This window comes from Branchiostoma lanceolatum, chromosome 18, assembly GCF_035083965.1.
Source record: "Branchiostoma lanceolatum isolate klBraLanc5 chromosome 18, klBraLanc5.hap2, whole genome shotgun sequence".
In the NCBI taxonomy this organism is placed as follows: Eukaryota; Metazoa; Chordata; class Leptocardii; order Amphioxiformes; family Branchiostomatidae; genus Branchiostoma; species Branchiostoma lanceolatum.
Window position 1 is genome coordinate 1,136,960 of NC_089739.1, and position 13,074 is coordinate 1,150,033.

Sequence of the window (13,074 nt, forward strand, 5' to 3'; positions counted from 1 at the left end):
ACAGCCATCTTCAGACAAAATGAATCGATAATATGCCACAATCTCTATCTGCATTCATGATAATCTCCCACAAAAAGGGAGTCTACAATAAAATAGGACCCTAAAGAGCCCAAAGGTTGCCTAATAGCTTTGCACCGAATGGGGTATAAAGTATTCTATTACTGTAACAGTATATAATAAACATATCCAAGGCTTCTTCAATTACATTAATTATTATATTTAGGTATATTCTATTACGCTTATAAGTATAACGTCATAATTAACAGTCATGGGTTATAATTAGTCGTTAATTAGCTCTCCATTGCTAATCAGAGTAGCCCTTCAGGAAGGCATATGTGGCCGCGGCACCTTGCTGAAAAATACAAAAAAAGGGAGAATCAACAATGAACAAATGATCTGACTTTTTACTATTTGGATTTTAGATTTAATTGGAATTGCAACAGTACAATACACAGACACATTATGGAGCCGCTTGTTTCACACTTGGCTGGAGTGGGGAAAGTCTTTTTCCAAGGGCACAAGATCGGTGGCCTCAGGGGATTTGAACCCCGGACCCTTGGTTTCTGGGCCGTAAACCCTGCCGTTACGCCACACGACCCCACAGACTTTTCACTTCAGTGAATCTATAAGATGACGGTCTACGGAATAATATTGTAATCTATTACTTACGTCCATGAGGAAGTTCATGTCCTCAGGCGCCATGTCGAAGTCCATGGTTCCCACGTAGTCGGCGTCGATCCCGATGGTCCTTTTCACGTCCTTCTCCTGACAGGGCAACGATGAGAAAACGTTCTGATTAGTGTTAAGAGCTTTTAGATTAATATTGACTCAGGTTTGTATGTTTTTTTTCATGATTCAAAATTGTAGACTTGCCGTCTTGTACGACAGCCAACGAAAGGGTATGTCACCCCGTAAAAAGGGCGGTATAACCTTAAGCAAGGGGCCAGTTCTGGCCTGTGCACGGACTACTACTACTACTACAAAGTGTGATTTGCCGTTGAAAGTAGCTGCCTGAGCATTTCAAATAGACTTTAAAACTTAAAAAAGAACGCATCGGTGGTGGCTACCTGATCCTTTGAGATTTATTATCTGGACAGCGTTTTATGATGTCATAACTTGTTATTATTGCTACTGGCTGTTGGGTTGGCGGACTACTATATTTGGCAGCCAGATTTAGAAGTGTGAGGAGCTTACTATTGATGGGTCTTAATGGTAAAGGCCTGGATCGGCTACAAGTAGGCTTTAACGCGCGGGTGAACTCAATACGACAATTGCCCCAGGAGCGGATGTAGGACTGTAAGGTTGTGGACAGCAGACACCTCATGATAAACGCTCAAAGCTTTTCAACCATCTTTCCGCTTGCTCAACAGAATTTGATTCATTCCATTCTATAGATAAATTCAAATACATTCTAGAAGGAGACAACCCTTAATGTGTACAAATAGGGAAATGCATCAAAGAATACTTTGATCTTAATATTCATATATAAATAGATATACTTGTACGTAGGTTAATCATTTTGTATACCATTGTTTGTTGTTTGCATGTATAGTTGTAGAAGACCTTACGAAAGTCGCTGTAATTTTGTTGTGTCAATAAAGATTTCTCTCTTTATAAAAGTAAGATGGGTTCTTTACTAGCCGTGTATGAACGACGCCCGTGTCTGTTCCGTTTTAGTCACGCTCGTGGTTGTTTTACAGCTCAGGTGACCCCAACACGGCATTTTCCAAAGATGTTGCCGTGGACTTAAGGTTTAGAACTACTCGGGAAGAACCACGCCCATGGTTTATATACAGGGAGTAAAGAACCCAACACTCTTATCGAAAATACTAGGGGCTCTTCCGTTGTACTCACGCTCGGGGAAAAGTTCTTCCCGAAGAAGTCGAGGAGCGAGCCGTAGATCTGTAGGGGCGTCTCGATGTGGCGCTCCCCGAGAACCTTGTGCTTGAACGTCTGCAGTACCGCGTAGTTCGTCATCATGCTCTCGACCACGTGGTTCGTGCGGGGCTGATCAGAAAAGCAGATAGTAAACAATGAATGAAGACCTTTATTGCACATTTCTGCCACACAGGTAACAACAAAACAAAATACAAGTACCGTACCAGTTAACGGATATAAAAGAATATGACTATCATTAGAAACATTCTACTTCTCCTCGCTTTTCGGTTATAGTAGATATAAAAGAACAGACGTGTTTTTCAATGGGAGGTTTGTGTAGTCGCATTAGGAATATGAAATTTTTGTACAGTACTTAAATGTGTGAAGTAGGGAAATAGGTTTTCTACAAGCTTATACAGTTCATTTCTTTCTTTGGTATATAATTCACATTCTACCACAAAATGACATTTGTCAATGTTAGATGTTTTGTTGATGAAGGTTAGACATCCAGGTAGTAAGATACGCCAAAACAGTTACTCAAGCAACTGGATACAATTTTGAAACAGTCCAATTTTATCCAGTTGCTTGAGTAACTATTTTGGGCCCATGTTAGTTGTTTTGGCATATCAAGAACAGTACATGCAATCATTACTTAACACAAGTTACTACCGTGAATATTCTATCAGGTTGGTAAGTCACTGAGTCAATTCTTATGTATATACACTTATTTACGTTTGTACTGTATACAACCTCTGAGCCGCAGAACACAGTGGATCATCATCATCATTCTATCCCCCCTGCGATGAGCGGCTCAGGCCGACAGGATAACCCAGTATGCATGAATAAATTTGATTGATTGGCTGATCGATTGAATTGTTGATCGATTGATTGATCGATATGTATGACAGCAACAGACCGGATGAATACTTGACATGTTTTGGTATGGTTTAGCACGCCCTGAGGTTCCCGGTATGTACGTGATTTATTTATTTATTATTCATTTATCTATTCGTTTGGCATGCACGTACGTTGCATCTACATGCCATGGTTGCCCAGCTAGCTTAAGCTATTACAAAGGGCAACCCTGAGGGAAAAACATAATCATTACATTAAACATACATAGAGATCACTACTAGCTTAATTGCGAGGTTTACATACGCGATTTAAATGCCTTACCTGTCCCCCAAACGTTGGGAAAAGAAGGTCGAAAGCCTGCTGGTTATCAAAGCCGCCCAAAGCCGCTTTGAAAGTGTCGGGCTCGAAGGTCTGAAATAAAGGTCAAGGTCAGAGGTCTGAAATAAAGGTCAAAGGTCAAAGGTCTGAAATAAAGGTCAAGGTCAGGCAACACATTACATGATTGAAGTCTCAGTAATCCCATAAACATGACATAATCCTAATAAAACCAATAAACATATATCCATAAACACATTAACATAGTTATTCGTTTGTCTGTTTGTTTGTTTTTGTTTTTTGAGAACTCCATTAGTTACAGTTTTTACAAATCATACACTATTCTTCTTGGAGTCCGTCTACATTAAAAACTATAGAATCAAATACAAGAACAATACTTATACAAATGGAGGAATATAAAATTAAAAAAAAAATCAAACATAATGAACTCATGACAAAGGTGAGCGTGAGGGGTCAGAGGTCAGCCGAAATAACGGAAACATGATTTGGATATTGTCATGTGTAAAAGTAGTAATAGCGATTGACAAAGACGTGGATAACTGAGTGTAAGTGTATACAGGATAAGTGTAGCAGTGTTATTACTGATATGCTTGCAGTACGGTAACAATGTCTTCTTTTGGGGTCTTACCCTTCTGGGGTCTTAGCGATAATAATAATTATCATTATCATTAATATTATTGAATTTAGAACCACTCACATCAGGAAGGACTCCTACTCTTTTCGATAAGTGCGGTGGGTTTTTTAACGTGCTCAAGGTGTGGTTCTCCTCAAATACGGGACCTCCATTTAACGTGATTTTCGAAGGACGTCCCTAACCGAAGCTAGGTACTCAGTTACACCCGAGTGACGTGAGGAAAGTTACATGAAGTTCACCTTCATGAAGTTGTCCTTCAGGCTGTTCTGTTCGGACCGGTCCCACACCTCGTTCACCTTCTGCAACAGTTTGAGAGACTCCTCGAACCCGGCAACCGCCTTTCTGTTGAACTCGTCTCGCCCTTTTTTAGCCGTCAGGTAGGCCCTGACGGTAATAAATTAGTAGGTTTAATTACGTATGTCAAGCCACGGTTCAATCAATCATTCACAGGCATCAGTGTTTGATGTATGGTGGCTGCAGACATGCATAGGGCTCGCCACGGTTACAGATAGAAATTTAAGCTGCCATTCCCGGTTTAAACAGGGATACAGAAACATGCCCTGTGTGCTGCACCCGGTTATAACCGGGATAGGGTATTACCCAGAAGAAAACAGCTTTGAGAGCGCATGGCGGGAGAAGTCCGGAAGTTAGGGGAATAAGGGCCGCCGGCTGTTTCTCGGGTTTCGTGAGTGAGGTCAGGGGTCAAACATTTTTGATTTTTGCTTGGCTAAGACACCTGGCAGCTTAAGGGTTAAAGGGAAAAAAACATGGCTCCCGACCACCAGCCAACCAAGGTTAGCGGTAGGGAGGGAGCAGTCTGACCAGGTTTAGATTAGGAATCAAATCTGACTCACAAACACACCCTAGCCACTATTACTCCCAACCACCTTTTCCGTCCACAGCGCATGTGAACACCAGCCGACCGCACCAAACACCAGCCGACCGCACCGAACACCAGCCGACCGCACCGAACGCCAGCCGACCGCACCGAACACCAGCCGACCGCACCGAATACCAGCCGACCGCACCGAACGCCAGCCGACCGCACCGAACACCAGCCGACCGCACCGAACGCCAGCCGACCGCACCGAACACCAGCCGACCGCACTGAACGCCAGTCGACCGTACCGAACGCCAGCCGACCGCACCGAACACCAGCCGACCAAAACCGACCTAGCTCCCGAACCACTCCCAACTACGGTTGGGAAAAGGTCGGAGGACCAGTTCAGCTATGTGTAAGCGGTACTTCAGGCATACCACAGTTTACTGTACAAGCAGCCCAGTTTTAAATGTATCGTTCGGTGCGTCATTTTGCTTGCACGACTAATACGGATGTGGTCAACACACAATCAAAGGCAATATAAATACACATAACCATGCAATTTAGGTTGACAAATGACGGAGCAGATCACATTAGCATGCCAACAAATGTTCGGAGGGTGGAGAAACTTAAATGTTCCTTACTTTGCCTTCTCTGTCTCGGGCCGGCGTTTCGCGAAGGTCTGGTCTTCTCCTGCCAGCTTCGACAGCCGATCCTGGAACACATACTCGTACTGCTCCCGGTCCAGCTCTTCGGAAAACTAAAGGTGGAGAAATCATACAACCATAATAAGCGATGTCCCTGTGGTGTAGTGGTCTGCGCTTCTGTCTCTCACCACATCTGGTTAAAACTACTTGGATCAAAATGACTGGGGTTCAAGCCCAAGGTAGGACACCTCTGGACAAGAGGCGCATTGAGTCATACCAAAGACTTTATAAAAATGGTACATACTTCTGAAATAGTATGGAAGTATAACACACTTCACTGCCAATGGACTAGCCCCCTGCTGCAGAAATTGCACCACAGTGTGGCCCAGGGCTATAAACCGAGATCGGCACCGTCCTATACATCAATAATGGTGTGGGAGGATTTTAACTAAACATTTTAACTAACTGAAATTAACCCTGGCCGGAGGGAATTGAAAGCATTGTTTTGGCTTTTCTGTTGTTCTATGTTGCTGTAATTCTCAATACACAGCGCAGCCATACGTCGGTAATTATATAACAACCTTCTGACGTTCGAATGAACCGTCTGCAACGTTCATTAGGGCCCTACTGGCTGTTCTACTTCGCATTACAGCTAGGTGTCGCTGCTGCGGTGTGAACAATGTGGGTTCATGCTGAATACTCAGGCTTAAGGAAAAAATGTTGTGTTTCTACTTACGATACTAAGAGAAAATACGGCCAGTAGATTGGATTCTTTTTTAAATTTCTACATTTCGGTCGTTTAAATTGCAAAACTGCAATGCATCAGGACACTTTTTATCTGCATATGTATCCATATGTAACATTGTTGATTTATCCATGTACTCCTCGTATAAGCTAAATACATACCAGTAAACTAGTCTCCAAGCAAAGGAGGGGTTCCGGCAGGTTTTCGACGTGTTTTATGCGTTTTTTTCGGGCTTTCTACTTTTTTCATTTGTTTTGTCTCTGGGTTTATAGAGACAACAAAAAAGAAATACTTAAAAAGTAGAAAGCACGACAAAAACACCTAAAACACGTCAAAGACCTGCCGGAACCCCTCCTTTGCTTGGAGAGTACCAGTAAACTGAATAAAGACGTAGACTGGCCTTTGTAGCGTCACAAACCGTGCCCGTCACGTTCTGTACTTTTCTCAGGCACAGAACGTGACACAGCCCTACCGTCATAGACTGCCCGGAAGCGCTGTCAATCGCTGTGACTGACGGGGCAGTGATGTAAATATTCACGCCCGCGTTTCCATATAAGGCAGCGTGTTTTTGTTTACCGCCCCGGGCACTGTCCAGGCACGGTTCGTGACAGTGCCCGAGTGTCACAAACTGTGCTTTTGCCCCAGGCACGGTTTGTGACTCTCGGGCACTGACACAAACTGTGCCTGGGCACAGTATGTGACAAGACAAAGAACGTGACGCAACAGCCTTACCAGCAGCATGCCCAGCGTCTCCTTCCTTTCGTGGTCGTCTCCTCCGAATCGCTCCTTCTTGTTCTCCGGACTCAGCATCTTTTTCACCTCCGCGTCAGACTTCGCTCCCATCTTCTCTTGGAACGTCTCGCCCTTCTCCAAAGACAGCCACCAACCTTTAATGAGGGAAAATCACATGGAATATTTTTAGTCTCAATTCAATTCGACCTTTTTAGGCTTTCATCTGGTCTTGGAACGTGTTGCCATTCTTAAAAGACAACCACCATACTTTAATGCGGAAAAAAAAACACATAGAATCTTTATTTACTTTCTCTCCTTAGTCTCAATTCTATAAGACATTTTTAGGCTCCCATCTGGTCTTGAAACGTGTCGCCCTTCTCCAAAGACAACCACCATCCTTTAATGCGGGAAAAAAAACACATAGAATCATTATTTACTTTCTCTCCTTAGTCTCAATTCTATAAGACATTTTTAGGCTCCCATCTGGTCTTGAAACGTGCCGCCCTTCTCCAAAGACAACTACTAACCTTTAATGCGGGATAAATCACAAAGAATCATTATTTTTTCTTCTATCACTAGTCATAATTCTATTAGACCTTTTTTGGCTTCAATCTGGTCTTGGAACGTGTTGCCATTCTCCAAAGACAGCCACCAACCTTTAGTGCGGGAAAAATCACATGGAATCTTTAATTTTCTTCTCTTTTTAGTCTCAATTCTATTAGACCATTTTAAGCTTTCATCTGGTCTTGGAACGTCTTGCCTTCTCTATCGACAGCCACCAACCTTTAGTGCGGGAAAAAACACATAGAATCATTATTTTCTTTCCCTCCTTAGTCTCAATTCTATTAGACATTTTTAGGCTCCCATCTGGTCTTGAAACGTCTCGCCCTTCTTCAAAAACAACTACCAACCTTTAATGCGGGAAAAATCACATGGATTCATTTTTTCTTTCTCTCCCTAGTCTCAATTCTATTTGAGCTTTTTAGGCTTTCATCTGGTCTTGGAACGTGTTGCCATTCTCCAAAGACAGCCACCAACCTTTAGTGCGGGAAAAATCACATGGAATCGATATTTTTCTTTCTCTCCTAAGTCTCAATTCTATTAAACCATTTTAGGCTCCCATCTGGTCTTTGAACGTGTCGCCTTTCTCCATGGACAGCCACCAACCTTTAGTGCGGGAAAAATCACATGGAATCATTATTTATTTCTTCTATCACTAGTCTCAATTCTATTAGACCTTTTTAGGCTTCAATCTGGTATTGGAACGTGTTGCCATTCTTCAAAGACAGCCACCAACCTTGAATGCAGAAAAAATCACATGGAATAATTTTTTATTTCTCTCCTTAGTCTCAATTCTATTAGACCTTTTTACGCTCCCATCTGGTCTTGGAACGTGTCGCCTTTCTCCATCGACAACCACCAACCTTAAATGCGGGAAAAATCACATGGAATCGATATTTTTCTTTCTCTCCTTAATCTCAATTCTATTAGACCATTTTAGGCTCCCATCTGGTCTTTGAACGTGTCGCCTTTCTCCAAAGACAGCCACCAACCTTTAGTGCGGGAAAAATCACATGGAATCAATATTTTTTCTTGTATCTCTACTCTCAATTTCATTTGAAGTTTTTAAGCTCAAACCTGGTCCTAAAACGTGTCGGCCTCCTCCGTCGACAGCCACCAGCCTCAGAAGTGGACGTAAAAACCCATGGAATCATTCTATTTACCTTCATACATACAGAGTTGAAATTTTGTAACGAAACAAAAGAAGCTAAGGCATCGAATCTTGTCTCATCTCAGTCTTCTTCAGAATTCATGTGACAAAACATCAAGTGACCTTAGTGATACGTTATTAATCACAAGTGCAACATTGGTCATTTATTCTATCTATCATCTGTCTATTATTCTGGCTGTCTACTTTATCTATTTAATGTGATGGAAATACAGCTAGGGCCACCTAACAAATGTAAGTAAGGGGTGGGTGTAACAGAAAGAAAAAAAAAATCCGTCGTTCCTCTGTTTAGTTTTTTTCCTTGGACGATTTTGTCAAAAACGCACAGGGCTGCAGTTACAGAGCAAGCCACTAGGGCGCCCAAACCTACAGTATTTCTCCCTTACATCACAATCTACCTGCCACTCAAATATTAAGACCATGGCGTTTTCAGGTCAAAAGATACAAAAAATGGAAGTTCTGCTGCAGTACCAAGGTCACATACCAGGGGGCCGAAAATCGACCTTGACTTTTGTGTTCCCAACACTACCCACATACCAAATATCATTACAATCGATCCAGACGTTCTTGAGTTATACATCCGGAAACACACACGAAAACAGACACGCTCAAAACTAAATCATTCTCTATTTTTCATGGAGATGACAAAAGCAGTGAACAGAGGAAAATTGTTATTTCTCTTACCATCGAAACAGTAGACGGGAAAGTTGGACACCAGCCCCCCGTCCATGTACTTAAACTCGCCGAGTTCGTAGGGCTGGAACACAACTGTGCGGGACAGAAAGTTGCAATTATAACATTGAATTATGAAAATGACGCCCTGCATTGCACAATTCTGTTAATTTTTAGTTATTAATTTAGTTAAGTTTAAATAAACAATAATAATTATTAATTTTAGTTATTTTCTAATGAATTTAAAATGTATTGCTCGACAATCGATCTTGTACATAATCCAATTAAGGACAATTTTACAACAGTACTACAAAACTATTCTACCCTGCCATAAGTACTACTAAATAGCACTGACAGCAGAAAATGAGTTACGATATAGTCATACATGGATAGGTTGGTCTTCCTGTTAGAATGAAGTACAAAGAACTTGACCTATTCAGGTGGATGAACGAGTAAGACATGACAACAGTGCATAGCCTTTTATTCTATGTAGACGTTGTTCTGTGTCAACAGTGTACTTATCATCATAGCTTCAATGAGCTATAGTAATTCAAGATGAAAAAGCGCCCCTGCTGTTCCAGAGGAAGCTGCTAGGGGGCCCAAACCTACTCCACTTCTTTATTACATCACAAGCTATCTGCCACCCAAAACTCAAGACCACAGCACGTCCAGGTCAAAAGATACGAAAATTAAATTGAAGTTCTGCTGCAGTACCAAGGTCACATACCAGGGGGGCCGAAATCGACCTTGAATTTCGGCTTCACAACACCCGCCCACATACCAAATATCATTGTAATCCATCAAGAGGCTCTTGAGTAATGCTGACTGGAGTGGTGCGGAAACACAAACAGACAGACAGACAAATAGACAGACAGACAAACAGACACACCCAAAACAATTTCTCCATTTTTCATGGAGATGATGATGAAGTTAGCATGACTGTACGCCAATGACTTACCTGGGATGGACATGGACATGCGCACAGCATCCCGTACCTTGCCCAGAGGCGTGGTCTTGACGTGGAAGTACGTTTCCTGCGCGTACTGCACGTTGTAAGCCACGATACACAGCTCATGGCCGAAGGCATGGTAAAGCTACAGAACAGGAGGGGGTAACTTGACTATCATTTCCCTTTTCATCTAAGAAAGGCCTTCATTGTAATTTCCAAGCAGATCCACACCGGACGCGAAAATCGTATATGCTAGCAGCTAGCCAGAGAAGGTCCAGTCAGCCATAGATGGTACTGGGCTGATTGGACCCTCTCTGGCTGACTGGACCTTCTCTGGCTAGCATATACGATTTTCGCGTCCGATGTGGATCTGCTTGGAGATTTCTTCATTGTACATGTAACATAAGTAATGTGACGTCCTTTCATAGCTACTTTTTTTTTATAACCAGGTACTTCTTAAGGATGACTTGGTGATCTCTGTAATGCGTTTCTGCAATTAGATGAAAATAGTGTAACCCTCAATTTCAATACCTACCTGCCTAAGTGCTCAGACCAGTAACTGGCCCCTTACTCTCAAAAAGGTTATCCCAGGAAGTCCTGTCACATACCTCATGTCCTGGCTGTAGGCTTTGTTGAATAATGTATGTGGGGGTCTTCTTTAATAAAATGAAATAGAATAGATAAAGAAACCAAAATTAACCTGCGAAAAGGTGACGTCCTTTCCCATGTCCGTGTTTTCGTGTTTTGCCAGGTACTCACATGTATGCCTTGGTTACCTCTGTATTGCGTTTCATGCAATTTTAATAGAAAAGCAAACAAGCATTGACCTGATGAAACGTGACGTCCTTTCCCAGGTCCTTGTGGTTGTGTTTTGCCAGATACTTCTGCAGGATTTTGCCCATCCAGTCCAGGAACCTGTCCCCCGGGTTCGCGCCGGCGGAACAGACTACGTTGAACGCCAGGCCGACCTTCTTAAACACGCCGGGCAGGGGGCCACCGCCATCTGGGGGAAACGGACACTGAATGAATGAATATATCTATCTAAGCTTGAAAGTTCATCTGTGTTGGTAGAAATCATTCTTAAACGAGTTTAAACTGTAATTTCCAACACAAAAAATTGGACTTACCCAAATTTTCGACCGTACGACATCGGTCTTTGTCAAGGAATGACCCAGCGGTGGATGGATCATTCCTTGACAAAGACCGATGTCGTACGGTCGAAAATTTGGGTAAGTCCAATTTTTTGTGTTGGAAATTACAGTTTAAACTCGTTTAAGAATATATCTATCTACTTTCTAAGCTAGCTGGGAAACATGCACCGTACTCGTATCTATCTTTCCTCGCTCTGTCTACCTCTATCGCCCTCTACCTCTTCATTTTAAAAGCAAACAAAACATCAACCATCAATTGAATTCCCAGATGTAGTTAGACATTCTGAATTTTTCGCAATTTTTATCCTTGGCTTTGTTTCTTTGTAACGTTTAAGAACTGTGCAGGGAAAACGAATTCTGCTGTTGGTTACATTTGTTGGATTCGCCCAGCTCATACAAGGCAAATTTACCCGAAGTTCAGAAATAATAATACACGAAAAGAAATTTTGTTTATTACGTTTCTTACATCTTACCTATCACGACCCTCAGCATGTCCACTTCACTCAGCTAAAAAAAACCAAAAAAAAACAAGCAAGCAAACACATTTCTTAGATCTCACCGATCACGACCCGCAGCATGTCCACTTCACTCAGTTCCTTCTTTATCTCCTCTGACGTCATCCCGACAGCCAACATGGCGGCCGTGATGGCGCCTGCGCTGGTGCCGGCGAACCGTTTGATGTTCTTCATGATGCCGGCATCCTCCAGAATCTGTAAACAAACAAAAATGCAAACAACCGGACAAACAGACAAACAAACGAACAAACTCATAGATTAGATATAAAAATATCAAATAAAAAAGTATACAAAGGACAGTAAGGCATGAAGAGAGTGAAAGCAATGATGACAGATATAAGTCTTGAATTTCATTTGATGTGATTTTCAATCTAAGACATAGTACAATTTTTACGGTCAGTAGAAGTCCTGTAACGAGAGAATAAGAATCTAAGTGTCACAATTTTATGAGCATAGTCTCACAGACTAACAACACGAAGACCAACGGCCTTGACAGTGACAGTGTTACAGACTTTTTTGGTTTGATATGAATAATCATAGATCATATCGATGAAACCCAAAAAGTTAACTACGTTTGGGAAAATTGGCATTCAAGTAGATTTCTCGATGTCAAGAAGGTCAGACTATCGAGTCTGCAAGACAAGAAGGTCCTTACCTTGACTGCCCCGACGTAGGCTATGCCCTTCGCCCCTCCCCCTTCCATGACCAGGTTAGTGAACGGGAACTCCTTCTGCGCGAAGGCTTCTCCGCTCACCTGCGGGAGTCTCACCTGCGTCTTTGATGCCATTCTTCCGAGATTCCAACTTAGAAGTAAAGGAACCGTCATGCTTTCTACTGGATTCGGCTAAATGTGTTGATCGTCAGGTCAAGGCCAAATTTTGAGTCGAGCGATTTTTCGACTGAAGTTCTACCCTGTTACAATGAACGAGGCTTGTGGGCGCAATAATGAAGAGCATACCGACCGTATTGTTGCAAATTTGTTATTCAGATCTCAGATAATTCTTAGGCAAGTGTAAAGCTGTTTTTAATGAATGCAACGTAACCACTTTGGTTAAAACATTTAGGGGGCGTGATTCATCCGCCATTTTGTTCTGTCCTTCGGCACTCGTCCCTTCCCTAATTGCATGTAACACACCGTTTAGCGTCTTATGTCGTTATTTTAAACATCGACAAAACCAGTTGGAGCATAGCTGGACAAAACACATCAAAATCGATGAAATAATGTCAAAAACCCACCTTCAAAGTGTAAATATCTAGCAGAAGATGTTTGCTGGGAATCGTGGCTTGGGATTTTGGCAAACCTGTCTAACAAGTTTTTGTGTTTTATCATTTGTAAAATTTAACAATGCAAAAGGTCATGTCTGGTCAGAGGTTATGATAAATCATGTCAAACTTAATGATACGGTACGAC

The 13,074-nt window shown here is 42.2% G+C and overlaps 1 protein-coding gene across 1 annotated transcript; it reads right to left on the reverse strand.

The window, feature by feature from the left end:
* Positions 1–226: 226 nt before the first annotated feature.
* LOC136424553 (uncharacterized) lies at positions 227–13,039 on the reverse strand. The gene is made up of 13 exons (XM_066413168.1): positions 12,900–13,039; positions 12,319–12,466; positions 11,708–11,858; positions 10,825–11,000; positions 10,007–10,142; positions 9,061–9,144; positions 6,648–6,802; positions 5,168–5,283; positions 3,943–4,087; positions 3,055–3,144; positions 1,855–2,007; positions 670–765; positions 227–352 (listed from the first exon to the last, which is right to left on the reverse strand). The coding sequence occupies exons 2-13, from the start codon at positions 12,448–12,450 to the stop codon at positions 305–307; spliced, it is 1,482 nt and encodes a 493-aa protein (XP_066269265.1). The 5' UTR covers positions 12,451–12,466; positions 12,900–13,039; the 3' UTR covers positions 227–304.
* Positions 13,040–13,074: the final 35 nt, after the last annotated feature.